Here is a 20430-nt window from a genome sequence, read left to right on the forward strand (position 1 = left end):
TGGGTTGCCGTCTGTGGGGTCGAACAGAGTTGGACATGACTGAAGTGACTTAGCAGCAGCAGCAGCAGCAGGTCTTTTGCCTATTTTTGTGTCACTTACTGTTTTCTTACTGTTGAATTTGAGTAGTCCTAGGTGGCTCAGATGATAAAGTGTTTGCCTACATTGTGGGAGACCTGGATTCGATCCCTGGGTTGGTAAGATCCTCTGGAGAAAGTAATGGCAACCCACTCCATACTCTTCCATGAAAAATCCCATGGACAGAGAAGCCTAGTATGCTACAGTCCACGTGGCGGCCAAGAGTTGGACACAACCAAGCAACTTCACTTTCACTTTCTTTCACTTTTATGCTTTGGATAGCTGTGCTTTATTTGGAAATATTTTCTCCCAATCTCTGTCCTGGTAACTTAACCTTCTCATTCTCTTGACAGTTTCTTTCATGGAACAGAAATAATTAATTTTAGTGAAGTCCAGTTTGTTTTACTGCCTTTGGTGTTATATCTGAAGTTAGCATCAAACCCGAGGTCACCTAGATTTTCTGTTATTTTATCTTCTGAGAGGTTTACAGTTTTGTGTTTTACATTTAAGTCTGATTCATTTTGAGTTAATTGTGAGGGTTACAGTCTAGACTGTGAATTCTTTTCTGTTTTTGCATGTGGCTGTTCATTTGCTACAACATTATACGTTGTAAGCCTTTCTTTTCACCATTGTTATCATCTTAGGATCTTTGTCCCTTTGCCAAAGATCAGTTGATTCTCTTGCTATGGGTCTGTTTCTGTATCTTTCTTTTTCCCTTGAACTTTATGTTTGTCTTTATCAAATGCAGTGTAAATTTGAATTTTTCTTTTTTAAGTATTTATTTAGCTGCATTAGGTCTTAGTTACAGCACCTGGATTGATTGTTACATTCTGTGGGATCTTTCATTGCAGTGCACAGACTCAGTAGTTTTTGGCTTACAGGCTTAATTGCCATGCAGCATGTGGGATCTTCGTTCCCTGACCAGGCGTTGAACCTGAGTTCCATACTTAGCAAGGCAGATTCTTAACCACAGGACCACCACGGAAGTTCCTGAATTTTGCTTTTTGATCCACTCAATCTTTGCCTTTTATTTAGTGTATTTAGACCATTGATGTTTAATGTGATGATAGATATAGTTGGATAAATACCTTCCATATTTGTTACTATTTTCTGTTCATTGCTCTTGTCCTTATGTTTGTGTTCCACGTTCCTTCCACCTTTTGTAGTTTTAATAATTCCCATTTCTCTCCTGTTTTAGCATACCACTCATATCTTTTTTTAAAACTTTTATAGTGGTTGCCTTAGTGTTTGCAGTATACATTTGTAACTAATCTGTACATTCACTGTTATATGGGTAGTTTTAAGTTCCTTGTAATAAATTATTCATAACTCCTCCTCCTGGTCCTTTATATCATTGATGCTTTTTTTCATTTTCCCAAATCTGTAATTTTTAAATATGTTATTGTTTATATTGAATAAATTATGAGTTAGTGCAAATAACAGCTAAGATAGTTCTTCAGCACTCAGGCCTACTTTATGGTCTCACATCCATATGTAACTGCTGCTGCAGCTGCTGCTAAGTTGCTTCAGTTGTGTCGAACTCTGTGCGACCCCAGAGATGGCAGCCCAGCAGGCTTCCCCATCCCTGGGATTCTCCAGGCAAGAACACTGGAGTGGGTTACCATTTCTTTCTCCAATGCGTGAAACTGAAGTTGCTCAGTTGTGTCCAGCTCTTAGTGACCCCATGGATTGTAGCCTACTAAGCTCTTCCATCCATGGGATTTTCCAGACAAGAGTACTGTAGTGGGTTGTCATTGCCTTCTCCACCATATGTAGCTACTGGAGGAAGTTAAGTTGCTTCAGGGGATCTTCTCTCTCACGTTGCAGGTGTGTTCTTTATCTTCTGAGCCACCAGGGAAGCCCAAGAATACTGGAGTGGGTATCTTTTCCCTTCTCCAGGGGATCTTTCCAACCCAGGAATTGAACCAGGGTCTCCTGCATTGCAGCTGGATTCTTCGCCAGATGAGCCACCAGGGAAGCTGCGAGTTGGTTATGTTCTAATAAACGTAATGGGTTAGGGAATGGTTCCTAAGGATCAGCCCTATTAAGAATAGAATGCTTGAAGAACATATTTCATAATGGCTACCTTGTCTATCCTAGTGGAACACCAGGGAATTTTTTTCCAGTCTTCATTTTGAAAGCTTGATAGGACTTTCTGGAAGTAAAGCTTAGAAATGTACTGAGTCCCCTTAAGTTTTGACCCCTTAAAGTTTTTAACTCTCAGCCTTAACCATATTCAGCTTCTAGCAGTTAATCAATTACAGTTTAGGACCTCAATGCAGTAGTACCTCCTCCTGCTCCAAGCCACTGTATTCCCAATGAAAAGATTCCAGGACCCTCAGTGAATGCTTGAAACTTGAAGGTAGCATTTCTATGTATATTTATATTTTTTCTTAAACATTGACACCTGTGATGGAGTTTAATTTATAAGTTAGACACACTAAGAGATTAACAGTAATTAATAATAAAATAGAACTTTGCTGTAAGTCATACAAATGTGTTCTCAAAATATCTTGAACAGTGTGATGCCTTTTCCATCTAAATACTCCTGTACTGTGGATTTAACCTTCAGTTTGAGGTGCAGCAGCAGACTTCAGCTGAACGTCTTTTTCCTTCTTCACAATTGCACATAAATAGAAAATTTATTCATACCATAGGTCCTTACGTAATCTCAGAATATGAGTTTTCTTTTCCTTGTTAATTCCCTTAAAACCTTTCACCTAAAGGAAGTACTTTGCAGCTTTCTTTCACATTTCTGAATTTTGCCAGAATCACTTATCTTGTGCTTGGTTGTCATAATTAAGTAAAATAAGGGTTGCTTGAACAGAAGCACTGCATTACAAAAGCAATCTCATAATTGGGACAAACTCATGCTGCACTCAATATGCCAGCAAATTTGGAAAACTCAGCAGTGGCCATAGGACTGGAAAAGGTCAGTCTTCATTCCAATCCCAAAGAAAATCAATGCCAAAGAAAGCTCAAACTATTGCACAATTGCACTCATCTCACACGCTAGTAAAGTCATGCTCAAAATCCTCCAAGCCAGGCTCCAGCAATATGTGAACCATGAACTCCCAGATGTTCAAGCAGGTTTTAGAAAAGGCAGAGGCACCAGACATCAAATTGCCAACATCCACTGGATCATGGAGAAAGCAAGAGAGTTCCAGAAGAGCATCTATTTCTGCTTCATTGACTAGGCCAAAGCCTTTGACTGTGTGGATCACAATAAACTGTGGAAAATTCTGAAAGAGATGGGAACACCAGACCACCTGACCTGCCTCTTGAGAAACCTGTATGCAGGTCAGGAAGCAACAGTGAGAACTGGACATGGAACAACAGACTGCTTCCAAATAGGAAAAGGAGTACGTCAAGGCTGTATATTGTCACCTTGCTTATTTAACTTGTATGCAGAGTACATCATGAGGAACGCTGGGCTGGAAGAAGCACAAGCTGGAATCAAGATTGCCGGAAGAAATATCAGTAATCTCAGATATGCAGATGACACTACCCTTATGGCAGAAAGTGAAGAGGAACTCAAAAGCCTCTTGATGAAAGTGAAAGAGGAGAATGAAAAGGTTGGCTTGAAGCTCAACATTCAGAAAACAAAGATCAGGGCATCTGGTCCCATCACTTCATGGGAAATAGATGGAAGAACAGTGGAAATAGTGTCAGACTTTATTTTTGGGGGCTCCAAAATCACTGCAGATGCTGATTGCAGCCATGAAATTAAAAGACGCTTGCTCCTTGGAAGGAAAGTTATGACCAACCTTGATAGTATATTAAAAAGCAGAGACATTACTTTGCCAACCAAGGTCCATCTAGTGAAGGCAATGGTTTTTCCCGTGGCCACGTATGGATGTGAGAGTTGGACTGTGAAGAAAGCTGATCGCCGAAGAATTGATGCTTTTGAACTGTGGTGTTGGAGAAGACTCTTGAGAGTCCCTTGTACTGCAAGGAGATCCAACCAGTCCATTCTAAAGGAGATCGATCCTGGGTGTTCATTGGAAGGACTGATGCTAAAGCTGAAACTCCAACACTTTGGCCACCTCATGCGACGAGTTGACTCACTGGAAAAGAGTCTGATGCTGGGAAAGGTTGGGGGCGGGAGGAGAAGGGGATGACGGAGAATGAGATGGCTGGATGGCATCACCGACTCTGTGGACATGAGTTTTAGTCAACTCCGGGAGTTGGTGATGGACAGGGAGGCCTGGCGTGCTGTGATTCATGGGGTCGCGGAGAGTCTGACGCGACTCAGCTGAACATGATACTTTTGTTGAGGGCACAGGCAGGTGGGGCAAGGTCAGCACGGCTTGAGATTTCATCTGTTTACTCAGAGTGGCTCACAGTCTAAAACTTCCTGATTACTTTTCTTTTGAATTTTCGATTTTATAGATTTAATCTGCAATTGACTACGGCTAACTGAAACTTGGAAAACGAAACTGCAGCTAAGGCTATAGCTGCTGGTTTGGTTTCCATGGAGGTTTATGCTTGTGATTGTCTGCTCTGGCAGTTTTGATTCCCTGTGTTCCCCTAACTCTTCTCATTTTGTGTTTGGCTTTGACCTTAATTCTTTGCTCAATCTGAGAACGGTTGTAGATTTTCATTGTATTCAGCTTTTTTATTTTTAAAATATTTTTACCCCCTTTTTGAAGTATAGTAAATCTACAATGTTGTGTTAGTTTCAAGTGTATAGCAGTGTTCAGCTCTTTTAGTTGTTAAGGAGTAACAACTTACAAGCTCCTTACTAGTTGTATTGTAAAGCAAAAGTCTCTTCCTATACTTCTTTCTTTTTGGGTTCTTGTTTTTAAGCATCTATATTTTATGTAGCCTTTTGGCTAAGTTCTATCCTTTTCTTGTTTTTTTGTAACAGGCACCCATTTTGTCATAGTTTTGGTGCATGAAGATTTTGGGAATGAATTAGCTAAATGGTTCTGTCTTAGTATCTTGTGGTTTTGGTCAGCTTGTCACCTTGGATTATGTTATTCTGAAGATTTGACGGGTTTGGGGACTTCCCTTTCACATGGCTCTCTCAGATGTCTGTTGGCTGGAGGTCTCAGTTTCTTACCACACAGTCCTTTGTACCTGTGCACAGTGTCTTCAAGATGTGTGATTAAGAATCTTTAGGACCTAGTATGTAACTTTTAACAGAAAGTGCCCTAAGAGAAGAGGAGGAAGAAGTCATGATGACTTCTGTGATGTAGCCTCAGAAGTTTCTGTCTCTTTTCCAGTTTTTTATAAAGGTTTGTGATTAAGAAGGCTCAGTGTGATTATATTGTTTGGCAGCAAATATTGCAGAACTTATGTTCTGTTAATTCTCATCTAGTTAATTCATGTAGTATTATATAGCCATTAATTCACTCTTATTTTAAGATTCTTAATTATGTGGAAAAATTCTCATAGATTGACAGGAAAAGAGAAACAATGTGATCTCCATTTTATCAAGTATTTACACATATATATTGACAATTAAAAATATGTATTTTTCATCTAACCTGTGTTGGCATCAGAACTGCTAAATATTGTGCACATACTATAAAAATTTAAATCTATAATATTTCATTTTAAGACCTCATCACCGGATTCTTCCAGTGAGAATTCCCCAGGAACTCCTCCAGATGAACAAGGTCAAGGTGATGCTCCACCACAACATGAAGATGAGGAACCTGCATTTCCTCATGCTGACCTGGCGAAGTTGGATGATATGATCAACCGGTAGGTCATTGTTTTGTGGGGGGATGTTGCTTTTTGTTTTTTTGAGGGTTTTTTGTTTGTTTAGGGTTTTTAAATTTATTTTGTTGAGGCATAATTGATTTATGTTGTTGTGTTAATTTCTTCTTTACCAGAAAGCAAGTCCATTGTACATATATATTTTTCAACTTCTTTTCCTTTATAGTCTGTCACAGGATACTGAATACAGTTTCCTTGAAAATAGGATCTTGTTGTTGAGATGATTCAAGCACATTGCATTTATTGGCACTTCTATTATTACATTGTAATATATAATGAAATAATTATATAGCTTACTGTAATGCGGTATCAGTGGGAACCCTGAGCTTGTTTTCCTGTAATTACACAGTCCCATCTGGGGATGATGGGAGACAGTGACACCTGAAGTGTCTTGCTTATGTCCAGTTTACTCCATACTCTGTTTCGGTTGCTCTCACTGTAGAGAAAATAAAGGATGTTGGAACTGGAGGCAGGCCTTTTGGTACTTTTGTGACAATCTCAGGGTATTCCACCTTGACTTTAATCCAGAATGTATGGAGATTTGAAGTTGTCTCAAAAATACTATAAAGGCTGCTGTCATTTGTGATCTCAAGCTGTTGATCTGCCTCTGGCATGGACAAAATGATTCACCTGGCTTCCTCACAGATGGGTCTTGGGTCCATTCCTTCCCAGATTGTGGGTTTTTTTTGTTTAGAAAGTAGTACTCCTTTGAAAGCTGAGATAGCCGGGATAAAGAAATCCCTGTATCTCAATCTCTTTCAAAATCTCTGCTAATGTTAGAAATGTGTCAAAACTTCCAGTGTTCGCTTGTCGCCATAATTCTAGTCTGTTTTTAACACAGCTACTTGTTCTGCTGACTTGAGCACAGCTGAAGTGACAGAATGAGTTCATTGAGCAGATTGAACATGTCACACAAGTGAACAAGTTTTGTGACCCATTCTGTGTCATAAAAAGGTGCTGCCAGTGGTGACAGTTTTCTAAAAGAAATCACTGGAGTGGCGCTCATAACTGAAAAACTCTAACTAATGACCTGCCTTTAGAAAGCAATATCATGTCTGTGTATAAGAGAAGATATGTGCTTTGCATTGATCTGCTCACAGAGCTGTGTCAGTAGGCTTGAGTTAAGGGCATGTTGTTTAGTGCAGTTGATCATTTTAATCACATCCTGTGTAACTTTGTGTTCAAGTGAGATTTTTCAGGTACCGAACATTTCTCTAGGGATAACACTGTGTAGACACACTCAGAAGCATCCTCTTTGACACAAGTAGTGAAACTAGAAAGCAGACCAGTCATGGCAGCTGCTCTGTGCATATTCTAATACAAAATGACCCATTCCGTTTTCCTGATAGTAGTCAAAAACTTGAATAGTTCTGCAGCTCCACTGTTGACTGGCAGCAAAAGTGCATACAACATATCCTCTTGTCTTGTTGTCAACAAAGGAAGACTTGTCAACCTGGATTGTGTACCACAGTGACTCATTAATCCTCTCTTAACTCTATTTTTAATCCTCTGCTATTTCATCAATTTGTCTAGTTATGGTGCTAGCCAAAATAGGAATATGTGTCACATTTTGAACTGCAGCTTCTCCTAAAAGTTCAAGGCCCGTGCCTTTAGCAGCAGGTGGGATCAACCGCTCACCAACAGTAAAGGGCTTCTAAGCTTTAGCAATGCAGTTTGCCAATAAGAATGATGCTCTCAGTGCAGACACATTCAGTGAAGTGGTGGCCTTCAGTAGTTGCTTTTGTTCTTTGTTCACCTTTTTTTACTTTTCAAAAATTCTAGCAGCTTGTTCTAATTCAGGGTGCTTGGTCTCCATGTAGTGAAGCAGTTTTGAAGATCTCATTACTTTGATGGATAACTGGTTGCCATGTATTATACATAGTAGGCTTGGAGAATCTGAAGCTTCTGTTCCAATGAACATGTAATTTCAGTAGGACTTTTGCTGTTTCCCCTGTGTTGGCAGTCTTAGAGTCTTATGCTGTCGCATCATTGGGTCTTCACCCCTTTCAAAGAAGCTCTCCAGAGACATTTATTTTTTACTCACTGTGGCTAGGTTAGCTTGTGGTCTTATGAAAAGTGCAACTGAGACAGGTCCCTCGTGCACAGGTGCCTCCTGAGAAAGAGACAGGGCTGGAAGTGGTAGCTAAAGTAATGGGAGACCACATGTGGACTAAAACAAGTGTGGGATTCTAACTTAAAGCCTGCCACCCCATGTGGCTTAATTGTCATTGCCACTCGCTGATGGGGTTTTGATATGAGTCTGCAAGCAGTTGATGTATTATGGTCTCTGTGCAGCAAATCTGTCTGCTAATGATAATTAGTATTTGCAGCCACTTCCCAGCCCACTTCAGCTCAGCCTCAGATCATCAGGCATTCAGTTCAGTTCAGTCGCTCAGTTGTGTCCGACTCTCCGCGACCCCATGAATCACAGCATGCCAGGCCTCCCTGTCCATCACCAACTCCCGGAGTACACTCAAACTCATGTCCACAGAGTCGGTGATGCCATCCAGCCATCTCATTCTCGGTCGTCCCCTTCTCCTCCCTCCCCTAACCTTTCCCAGCGTCAGAGTCTTTTCCACTGAGTCAACTTGTCGCATGAGGTGGCCAAAGTATTGCAGTTTCAGCTTTAGCATTAGGTTCTCATAAAGAGCGTGCAACCCTGATCCCTTGAATGTGCAGTTCACAGTAGAGTTCAAGTTCCTATGAGAATCTCCTGCCAGTGCTGATCTAACAGGAAGTGGAGCTCAGGCAGCAATGTGAGCTATAAAGAGGGGCTGTAAGTATGAATGAAGCTTCACTCTCACCCACTGCTCACCTCTGTATGCAGCAGAGGGACCCCTGTTTTAGGAGAATTGATGACTTAGTAGTAGATACATTCCTGGATGACTGAGCTGTTTTGATAGTTGAGAAACTGGATGTGATGGTATCTGCATAATTGCTTTGATGTTGAAGTATAAAGTCTTGGAGAACATATAATTCACATAATCCTCAGGAAGTATTGATAAATTGTCTGTCGAGGTGAATGGAGAAACCAGCCATATTTCTTTCTCCTCATTTCTTTTGTTGTGGAAAAGACACAAGAGAAAAAGGTTATCAGACTGTTTCTTCTTACTAGTAAACCTGAACCACAAAGCAGCACTTTCTCTTACTTACTATAATAATGATTATATAATTAATTAGTAAGTATTTTTAGTTTTTGTCATCTGTGAAAGTTATTAAATGAATTCTCCCTTAATGTTACGTCTGAATTTTGATAGTACTTTAAATAATTGTATTTGTAATGTGGCAGCACTGAGTATTGGAGAAGGCAATGGCAAGCCACTCCAGTACTCTTGCCTGGAAAATTCCATGGATGGAGTAGCTTGGTAGGCTGCAGTCCATGGGGTCGCTAAGGGTCGGACATGACTGAGCGACTTCACTTTCACTTTCTACTTTAACACATTGGAGAAGGAAATGGCAACCCACTCCAGTGTTCTTGCCTGGAGAATCACAGGGAATGGAGCCTGGTGGGCTACCATCTATGGGGTCACACAGAGTCGGACACGACTGAAGTGACTCAGCAGCAGCAGCACTAAGTATATAATTTGCCAAACTCTTTTAAATTGTATGGTGAATATATAATACAGGCAGAGTGTTTAAACTTTTTCTTAGTAAAGCAGTTATGGCAGGTAAATTAAAGTTATTTATGATATTTGTGTTCAACAACTGCAGCATTTTAAAGTTCTGTAATAATTTTTAGGCCTCGTTGGGTGGTTCCAGTTTTGCCAAAAGGGGAATTAGAAGTGCTTTTAGAAGCTGCTATTGATCTTAGTAAAAAAGGTGAGTTTGTATTTTATGGTATTTTTCATTACGCATGCTATTATACATATTTTCACATTGTTCTCGATGGCTTTGCTTTTCTCAGTTATAAAATTATAGATTACACTATATATAACTAAACTTTCTAGTGGAATTTATAGATATTAAACTTAGAGCAGTCATTCATGGAAACGTTTGGACAAGCTTTAAGGACCTTAAGACCTTTAAAATTGAATGCAGAATTTTGTGATTATTTATAGTTCTCAGGACAGGATCTTTTTTTTCCCCTTTATTTTTAAAGAGGTTGTCACTCGAAAGTCAGAAGCATTCTCTAGCACGTGTGTGTGCTTAGTTGCTCAGTCATGTCCAACTGTTTGCAACCCTACGGACTGTAGCCCTCCAGGCTCCTTTGTCCATGGGGATTCTCCAGGAAAGAATACTGGAGTGGATTGGATTGCCATGCCGTCTTCCAGGGAGTCTTCCCAACCCAGGGATTGAACCCAGGTCTCCCACATTGCAGGTGGATTTTTTACCATCTGAGCCACCAGGGAATCCCAGGAATACTGGATTGGGTAGTCTGTCCCTTTTTCAGGGGATCTTTCTGATCCAGGAATTGAAGCAGGGTCTCCTGCACTGCAGGCGGATTCTTTACCAACTGAGCAACCAGGGAAGCCTGTGAAAGAGCATATGTTATAGTATATTTTATAATTTAAAAGTACCATGTGACTTCAGTTATTTTTGTGGACTTTGTTTTGTACCTAAGCTGTTAATATTTGAGAAATACGTTAAATTTGGACATAAATTCAGTAAAGTTTATTTTACTTTCCTTTTTGAGTGACTTAGTAAAAAAGCCTCTGAAAGCAAAGGAGATGCTAATGGAAACCCCATCTGTTATTATCTTTGTAATAAACTGTCAATATAGTATATTTGACTTTTTTATAAACACAAAGGGTTTTTCTGAGAAAGAAAAAAAGTTGAGAAATAGAGATTGCCAAAGAGTGTTTGTTTGTTTTAAAGCAATTAACAAAATCTCTGAAGCTAGATATAAAAATTTTCTGTTGCAATTCATTATTTTTCAGTGACTTTGCTCAAAACAATAGCTGAGTTCTTGTCAGTCAGTCAGTCAGTCAGTTCAGTTGCTCAGTCACGTCTGACTGTTTGCGACCCCATGAATCACAGCACGCCAGGCCTCCCTGTCCATCACCAACTCCCGGAGTTTACTCAGACTCATGTCCATTGAATCGGTGATGCCATCCAGCCATCTCATTCTCTGTCGTCCCCTTCTCCTCCCGCCCCCAATCCTTCCCAGCATCAGAGTCTTTTCCAGTGAGTCAACTCGTCGCATGAGGTGGCCAAAGTATTGGAGTTTCAGCTTTAGCATCAGTCCTTCCAATGAACACCCAGGATTGATCTCCTTTAGAATGGACTGGTTGGATCTCCTTGCGGTACAAGGGACTCTCAAGAGTCTTCTCCAGCACCACAGTTCAAAAGCATCAATTCTTCTCTTTACAGCATAGGACCTTGCTTCTGTCACTAGTCACATCCACAACTGGGTATTGTTTTTACTTTGGCTCCATGCCTTCATTCTTTCTGGAGTTATTTCTCCACTGATCTCCAGTAGCCTACTGGATACCTACCAACCTGGGGGAATTCCTCATTCAGTATCTTATCATTTTGCCTTTTGATAATGTTCATGGGGTTCTCAAAGCAAGTAGTTTTTGTACCAGATGACTAATTTTTGTTGTATATTCTTAGTTACAGTCTTTAAAGCTAAAACAAAGTATCATATCATTATGTTTTCTGGGTCATCCAATGAAGATTTGAAATCAACTGTTCAGAGATGTATTTACTAAGTATAATGTTTTTAGACTCATTTTTAACAACGGTTGTACCTTGGGAAATCTTTCTGACTCCATGGCAAAAGTGATAATTTTATCTTCACAGCAGCTAACCTAAACATTTAATATATGTTTTTCTGTTTTTGTTTTTTTTAAGATTTTACAAACATACTCTAATGTCTATGAAGATATCTTACCATGTAAAGATGTTTCTCATTTTTCTTAACCTATGGTTAGTTTGCATTGTTTTATTTATTGAAGGGCTTATTTGTTCTAGGTCCTACCAATATTAGATGAATAAAAACTGGAAATGCTATTTTAATAGCATTCAGAAGTGTATATCATTTTTTTCTTCTCTTTTTTCTGGGATCATGGTTACTGTGAAGTGAAGTTTACATTTTTGTGGGAAATCCTGGGTTTAGCTGACATTAATTTGTCAATAAGTAATCAAAACCACAATATACTTTATTGTGTTAATTAAATATTTCTGGGTTGTGAAGAATTACAAGGCTTATTTTGGTGATGGAAGCATGTAAGTTTGTTCTATTAAATCACATGAAGTTAAAAAAGATGCTTTAGATTTCAAAATGCGAAAGAACTAAATTAGAAGTATAAGACAGGATTCATCTTTTCAATTTGATTATAAACAGTTTACAGCCAAATGAAAATGTTAAATGATTATTATTTAAAAGTTCTGAGCTATATTTTTAGTAAGTGAATGGAGTGGTTTGTATATCTTATCTACCTAGTAGCTGTTCTTTTTTGTAACAAAGTGTAGTATTATATTTCAGAACACTTTGATTAATTTGATATAGTTTTTACATTTATTAATTTGATGTAGTTTAATACAGCTCAGTGTTTCTGAAGTTTGTTGAGTTTATTAATACTTTATTTTTCAGTTGCATGTGTTTAGTGTAAATAAGTTATCTTTTAATCTCTTTCAATAATTCAGTGTCTTATTTCAAAATCTACAATACTATTTTTCAGTTGAAACTAAAATAGTTTATAACAGTTTATTTTTAATGATGTATTGGCCAGAGAAATTTTTACTTTCTGTCATTCTTAGTTTAATTTTTCACCTTTTCTTAGGTCTCGATGTTAAAAGTGAGGCATGTCAACGTTTTTTCCGAGATGGGCTAACAGTATCTTTCACTAAAATCCTTATGGATGAAGCAGTGAGTGGCTGGAAATTTGAAATTCATGTGAGTCTTATCCTTTACATTGGAGACTGAGGTTTTGTTCACATGGTGGTCCCTGTGGGTTTTTCTGTGGAAAACATTACTGTGAGTGATGTATCAGGTATGCTGATACATTTAATATCCTTAAAGGTGTTTACAAATGATCTTGACATTTTGAGTTATGAAAACTTGGTTTCATCTGTTACATTGAACCCCTGTGTCTGTGACTTTATGCAAGAGACTGTATTTCATCAAATGTTTGTTGGTTGATGAGAAGAGTCCTTCTAATTTATGTACTAGTAAGAAAGAAAAATACTCCAGATGGGGAATGTAATAAGAGACCCCCAGTATAGTTAGATAGCAAAAGGTTTATGAGATTTCATTGCATATGTAGCTGATAAACTAAAGCAGACGTGACAGTCATAGTGTCTTGCACAATTTGACCTTTGCAGTTAGTAGAGCGAAAGAAAGTCTTCACTGGAAATTTGAATAACTAGTACTCCTGTCAGTGATTTGAATTCAAATTCACTTTTAATAAAACAATTCAAAAGGAATTTGAAGTATTTTCAGATTGGTCATGTATTGAAGTGACTGGCATCAGGAAACGCAAGTACTCTTAAGGCAGTATTTTCAGTCTAGAACAAACGTAATTCTTGCTACTGTTAATTATAAGATACCTTTGTATTCCAGAGATTTTGAGTGTTAAAGGTTTGCATCTTAGAAGCATTGAAGCAGTGTAATTAGTCCAAACCTTTGTTCATTTTTGAAATGGAATTAATCAAAAGTTGTGAAGTAAGCATAGTTTTTGTGAACATCAACCTAGAAAGCAGATCTTGGACATTTTGCACAAATGATTGTGGCATAATTATAAATCCTTACATTTTCTGATTTGACATGTGAATTTTTAGTTAGAGAAGTATACATTCTGGAAACGATCTCTGACTTTTTAATTGAGACGTAGATTACATGTCTTTATATATGTTAATTTACATGACTTAAAATATTTGGATTTTGGAATTACTGTTTATAGAGGATGAACTCCAAAAAAAGAAAAGTATAAATTGTTTCCTGTGCACATGGAGCAGAAATTGACAACCTCTGGGGCATTTGTAACCCTTCTGAAATAGCTTCTGAAATGGGTAAAATACAGTTATGGAGTAAATAACTATGAATTTATTTTACTGATATGTCAGTTAGATCTCAGTATTTGTAAGTTGACTAAAATTCATATCAGTATAGAAAATGTTGTGAGATCATTAACAAGATTTTAATCTTTCTATGTTTGAAATTTCTGTTTTCTCTTTCTAAATCAATCCCTCCACCCACAATATAAACAGAGGTGCATTATTAACAATACTCATCGCCTAGTGGAACTTTGTGTGGCCAAGTTGTCCCAAGACTGGTTTCCACTTCTAGAACTTCTCGCCATGGCCTTAAATCCTCATTGCAAATTTCATATCTACAATGGTACACGTCCTTGTGAATTAGTTTCCACAAGTGCTCAGTCACCTGAAGATGAATTATTTGCTCGTTCCTCAGATCCTCGATCACCAAAAGTGTGTTGGTTTGTTAATTTCAAAATTAAATATTAAAATTGTTCTGTTTTATCTTAGAACTCCAGTGGCATTAATCTCCTTAGTTTTGTTTTGTAATATGTAGGTTTCTGATTAAAGACAAATTATTTAATGTGAATTATTGAGTTATTACTGTTGAACTCATGACCAGCTATACTAAATGTAATTTTATGCTTGAACAAAGCTTAATTTTTAGTTATTTGTTGATGAAGATACTCATAGGAATGTAATCTGTGTTTTCCCTGGTAGCAGTGATTCAGTGCTTTCTACTTTAGAGAACATAAATAACTACTATAAATAATGAACATTAACCATACCTTGTTTGTACTTACATATATATATTTTGTACTTACTATATATTTAACAGTAGAAAACATTTATGTAAAAACTGTGTTAACACTGATTTTCTGAGTTCTGTTATTTTGCTTTCATACTTTTTTTTTTTCCTTAGAAAATGTTAGCATTGATGAGCATCTGACTTTTGAGTCAAGTAAATAATCTTTTAATTTGTCCTTGTTTTATAGGAAATATATGATTTCCTTTATATTAACCCAAATTATAACCAGTTTCAAGGAGACAGGGTGGGGATAAAACAGGAGTTAATTATATGTCAGGAGGTAAGAAAAACAGGCAAAAGCACAGAACCACTAGACCTGGTTAGGAAAGTAGGCTCTTAGGGACTTTCTTATATGTCGTATGATCATGTCTTAGTGACTTAAGCATTACCTTAATGGCCTTTTAATGTCTCAAAGGCTATTTGAATATATTTATTTTAATTACTGTTTAAATATATGGAAGACATTAGCATTAGAAATTGCAAGACATATCTTTAGTGTGCATATGTATGCGGTCATGCTCATTAAAATAGAGTATAAAATTAATGCAAAACAGTACAGACTCCCTATAAAATGACATGCAGTCTCTATGTAGAGTTAGTTTCAGTGTTTTCTTAGCAATTTTGGATGTCCCTCATTTCTTTTTCTTGCTTAACGTCTGCGGCTAGGACTTCAGTGATATGTTGAACAGATTTAATGAAAACAAACATCCCTCTTTGTTCCTGAACTTGGAGGAAAAGCTTTCAGTATTTGACCATTGAGTTTCATCTTTGCTTTGGGTTTTTATGTGGCCCTTATGCTGAGGCGGTTTCCTTGCGTTTTTACTTTGTTGAGTGTTTTTGTCATGATAAGGTGTTGAATTTTGTCTAATTAACTTTCTTCATGATTGTGGATTTTTTGTTTGCATTGACCTGGTTTGTGTATGTCATATATTTAATATGTTGATAAATTTGATTGCTAGTGTATCATTGAGGGCAGTTTCCTTACAGTCTTTGGTTAGCTTTGGTGTCACACTAATCTTGGCCTCATAATTTAATTTCCTTACTAATTGTAGATTTCATTCTGTTGAGCAAGCATCTGATGATAGGATTTCTTAAAGCAGTGAGGATCTCTTGTGTGTGAAGAGTTACTGTTTTCTTTTCTATCTCCTTGTCTTTGGCTTCAGACAGTTTCATTAGTGTGTTCTGGCAGTGTTAATTTCTCTTTACCAGACCTATGGGATGTGAACAAATACTTGAATTAGGAATTACTTTGTAAATTAAACCTGTGCTGCTTTTGGCTCAAGCTATACAGAGAACAGATCTCTGAAACATATCTGTGACCATTTCATAGAAATGTCACAGTGTTCTTTTAAAATACGACTATGTATTTATTTTATTGAAATTTGTTGTTTATTTCAAATAAGCTATTTCTAATAGTAACTTTTAACATTTTTCTTAAATAATTCATCATTTGTGTTGCAGGGTTGGCTAGTGGATCTCATCAATAAATTTGGCATATTAAATGGGTTCCAGATTTTGCATGATCGTTTTATTAATGGATCAGCATTAAATGTTCAAATAATTTCAGCTCTTATTAAGTAAGTTATTTTGAAAAATTAATATTCATTGTACTATAGAAATGTAGTTTAATACCTTGAAAATAATTGTTTCTATTATCTACTCTGGTTTTTTCTCATTTTAAACTGTTAAAAAAATTTAAGTTGAAATTTGTTCAGGATTTAAGTTTTTGTAAAAGTGTGTGATATTTCAAAAATAATGTTTTTTTCTTATTTCAGACCATTTGGACAATGCTATGAGTTTCTCAGTCAACATACAGTGAAAAAGTACTTTATTCCAATTATAGAAATAGTTCCACAATTTTTAGAAAATTTAACTGATGAAGAGCTGAAAAAAGAAGCAAAGAATGAAACCAAAAATGATGCCCTTTCAATGATTATTAAGTCTCTGAAGAATTTAGCTTCAAGGATTCCAGACCAAGAAGAAACTGTAAAAAATTTAGAAATTTTTAGGTTGAAAATGATACTCAGGTAAGATACCTCCCTCTGTAAATAATTACTTGCTTAGTTTCTTACAGTGATACTCAGTCCAAATTTTTCTTGTAGATTGTTGCAAATTTCTTCTTTTAATGGGAAGATGAATGCCCTGAATGAAATTAACAAGGTGATTTCTAGTGTATCATATTATACTCATCGGCATGGTAATCCTGAGGAGGAAGAATGGCTGACAGCTGAGAGAATGGCAGTAAGCCCCTTTGCTTCATTTGTGAATAAAAATCTGGTTGTGGAAAATTAGCACCTGTTAATGTTAGAAGTAGCAACAACAAAATTAACTCTGATATTAAGAGATTGACTTAATTATGTACTATTAAACACTAAAACTTGTTTCTAGTAGTAATAGCAAATGATTCATTGTTAGGAGTGGTAGGCTAACTTATGATGCAAGTATAGTTTGATGTGTCAGTTGAAATGAAGTGGATAAAGGTGATCTTTAGAAGGATTGATAGATCTGAAATCTAGATCTACTAATGAATTGGTGTGGTGATAATTTGCCAGTTCAGTTTAGAAGTTTTAAAAAGCAGATGATAATTAAAAGAATACAGTTTTGACAAGTAACATTATTTTGATGAACTTTGTTTTTAAAATATCTAGTTCAGCATCATTTTGACATTGATACAGCATAGATATTTTTATACATTTTTAGGGTTAAATGAATAGCATCTAGTAAGTTGTAATGATAAACTACTCAGTAATATTTTTTGAATGTGTATTCTGTGCCAGCATTGAATGTGTATATCTGTAAAGAATAACCTCTACCTTAAATCTTCATTTTTCTTGTGGAAATAACCAAAGTGTGATAATAGGTAATTTGAAGGCATTTGGTTGATATTGAGAAGTGTATTTAACCTAGAGCCAGGTTCAAATTCAGTGTTGGGGGTCAGCATTCCTATATGCAATTTGCTTGCCTTGGGATGTTGAGTATTGACTACTCAAAATATTGTTTGGTAGTCTTGTTCCCAGGTTTTGAGAGATGAAGAAACTAAGTGTTCAAACACTTTGAAGCAATTTGTCATTGCTGTGTAGCCTTTTTGATTTTTTTGTTAAAGAATCTAAGGCAGATTGTAAATAGAACATTACTGCTCTCCAAAGATAGATGAGAAGTGTTTTCTGTCTCGTATTTTTAGGAACATTTTCTGCATATGAAAAAAGTAGATTTTCTGCTTTTATGTAATACAGTTTTTAATAAATTTATATTAAAATAACAATAAACACATTACATTAGTGAGATATAATTGTGTATTTAGCACATCTCTGGGAATGCTGATGTTTAAAATTGGGTCCAGTAGAGTTATTGTAAAATTATTGCTGTTGTTTAGTCACTAAGTCGTGTCTGACTCTTGCGACCGTGTGGACTGCAGCACCCCAGGCTCCCTGTCCTTCTCTGTTTTCCTGAGTTTGCTCAAATTCCTGTCCATTGAATTGATGATGCCGTCCAGCCATCTTATCTTCTGTTGTCCCCTTCTCCTTTTGCCTTCAATCTTTTCCAGCATCAGTGTTTTTTCTAGTGAGTCAGCTGTTTGCATCAGGTGGCCAGGGTATTGGAGCTTCAGGTTCAGCATCAGTCCTTCCAATGAGTATTCAGCGTTGATTTATTTTAGGATTGACTGGTTTAATCTTTTTGCTGTTCCTAGGGACTCTCAAACTCTTCAACACCGTAGTTTGAAATCATCATTTCTTCAGCACTCAGGCTTCTGTATGGTCCAACTCTCACATCTGTACATGACCTGCTGGAAAACCCATGGTTTTCTATGGACCTTTGTTGGCAAAGTGATGTTTCTGCTTTTTCATATCTTGTGTAGGTTTGTCATAGCTTTTGTCATAGCTTTTCTTCCAAGGAGCAAGTGTCTTTTAGTTTTGCAGCTGTGGTCTCCATCCGCAGTGATTTTGGAGCTCAAGAAAATAAAATCTGTCACTGTTTCCATTTTTTCCCCATCTATTTGCTATGAAGTGGGACTGGATATTATGATTGTAGGTTTTTGAATGTTGTTTTAAGACAGCTTTTTCCCTTTCTATTTCACCTTCATCAAGAGTCTTTTGAGTTAACTCTTCACTTTTTGCCACTAGGGTGATGTCATCTGCGTATCTGAGGTTGTTGATATTTTTTCCAGCAGTCTTGATTTCAACTTGTGTTTCATCCAGACCGGCATTTCTTATGATGTACTCTGCATATAAGTTAAGTAAACAGGGTGACAGTATACAGCCTTGACATATTTCTTTCCCAGTTTTGAATCAGTCTTTTGTTTCATGCCTGGTTGTAACTGTTACTTCTTGCCCTGCATGCAGGTTTCTCAGGAGATATGTAAGCTGTTCTGGTATTCCCATCTCTAAGAACTTTCCAGTTTGTAGTGTTTAACACAATCAAAAGATTTAGCAAAGTCAGTGAAGCAAAAGTAGATATTTTCTTGGAATTCCCTTGTGTTTTCTGGGATTCAGTGGATGTTAGCAGTTTGATACATGATTCTTCTTCCTTTTCGAAATCCAGCTTGTACACTTCGAAGTTCTCAGTTCATGTACTGATGAAGTGTAGCTTGTTGGATTTTGCGCATTACCTTGGCAGTGTTGAATTGAGCGCAGTTGTGTGGTAGTGTGAACATTCTTTGGCATTGCCCTTTGGGAATGGAAACTGACCTTTTCCAGTCCTGTGATCACTGCTGAGTTTTCCAAACTTGCTGGCATATTGCGTGCAGCACTTTAACAGCATCATCTTACAGGATTTGAAATAGGTCAGCTGATATTCCATCAACTCCAGTAGCTTTGTTGATAGTAATGTTTCCTGAGGTCCACTTGACTTCACTCTCTAGGAAGTCCGACTCTAGGGGAATGACCACGTTATTGTGGTTATCTAGGTTGTGACGATCTGTTTTGTGTAGTTCTGTGTATTCTTGCCACCTCTTTTTCTTTTTTTTAACAGATAACTTTATTTGTCTACTCCAGAATCAAGTTACTTAATAGACACAGGGTGGTGGGAGGCTGGCATACACAGCCCCAATTACACTGGGGGCTTCAGGGTGCAGAGCATCACTCCAGAAGGGTACCATACCTCTTCTTAATCTCTTCTGCTTCTGTTAGGTCCTTACTGTTTCTGTCCTTTAATTATGAACACATCCTTCTGAAACATGACACTGTATGTAAGTTTACTGTATACAGTATAATGACTTTCTAAACATATTATCTAATGGTTATAACAAATTTAGTTGGCATCAGCTGTTGCTTAAAGAAAATTTTTTTGTCCTTGTGATGAGACACATGATCTGATTTCTTAACTTTCAAGTAAACTCTACAGTGGTGTTAACTCTAGTCATCATCACTGTTGTCCATTATATCGCCAGTAGTTATTTATCTAACAACTGGAAGTTTATTCCTTTTAATCACCTTTTCTAATTCCGTTTCCCTATTTCGCTTTTTAAAAAATGCTTCTTCCTGCTTTGAAATAAAATTTTGTATTATATTTAGGAATGGATACAGCAGAATAATATCTTATCCATAGTCTTGCGAGATAGTCTTCATCAACCTCAGTATGTAGAAAAGCTAGAGAAGATTCTTCGTTTTGTGATTAAAGAAAAAGCTCTTACATTACAAGATCTTGATAATATCTGGGCAGCACAGGTAAGGAACTTAAGATGCTGTTTTATAAGCAGGATACTAAAAATTAAGTATTTTGTGGTACTCATTATGTAATGGTTTGTGAGTTTCTTGATACAAACAGAAATCTTGCCAGGATTATTTTTATTGAAAATTAAAAGAATTTTTTTTAGCCAAGAATATTTTAAAAATAAATTTCTCCCATTATGACACCCTCTCATAAAGGGTGTAATTGTACATTATTTAACAGTTATATATAATGCG

The 20430-nt window shown here is 36.9% G+C and overlaps 1 protein-coding gene across 7 annotated transcripts in view; it reads left to right on the plus strand.

The window, feature by feature from the left end:
- The window catches only part of LOC129557943 (ubiquitin carboxyl-terminal hydrolase 9X-like), a 218582-nt gene that overhangs the window by 94524 nt on the left and 103628 nt on the right, over positions 1-20430 (plus strand). For 5 of the 7 annotated variants that reach the window (XM_088834356.1, XM_055428598.2, XM_088834358.1 and 2 more), the window contains 8 exons: positions 5642-5787; positions 9542-9621; positions 12528-12640; positions 13954-14172; positions 15989-16104; positions 16303-16554; positions 16630-16768; positions 20038-20190. In XM_088834356.1, coding sequence (XP_088690482.1) covers positions 5642-5787; positions 9542-9621; positions 12528-12640; positions 13954-14172; positions 15989-16104; positions 16303-16554; positions 16630-16768; positions 20038-20190 — 1218 coding nt within the window. The remainder of the gene's footprint in view (positions 1-5641; positions 5788-9541; positions 9622-12527; positions 12641-13953; positions 14173-15988; positions 16105-16302; positions 16555-16629; positions 16769-20037; positions 20191-20430) is intronic. The other 2 variants (XM_088834360.1, XM_088834361.1) reach the window with 2 other exon arrangements.

Source organism: Moschus berezovskii, chromosome Y, assembly GCF_049115385.1.
Source record: "Moschus berezovskii isolate FMDL1 chromosome Y, NW_MosBer_1.0, whole genome shotgun sequence".
Taxonomy (NCBI): Eukaryota; Metazoa; Chordata; class Mammalia; order Artiodactyla; family Moschidae; genus Moschus; species Moschus berezovskii.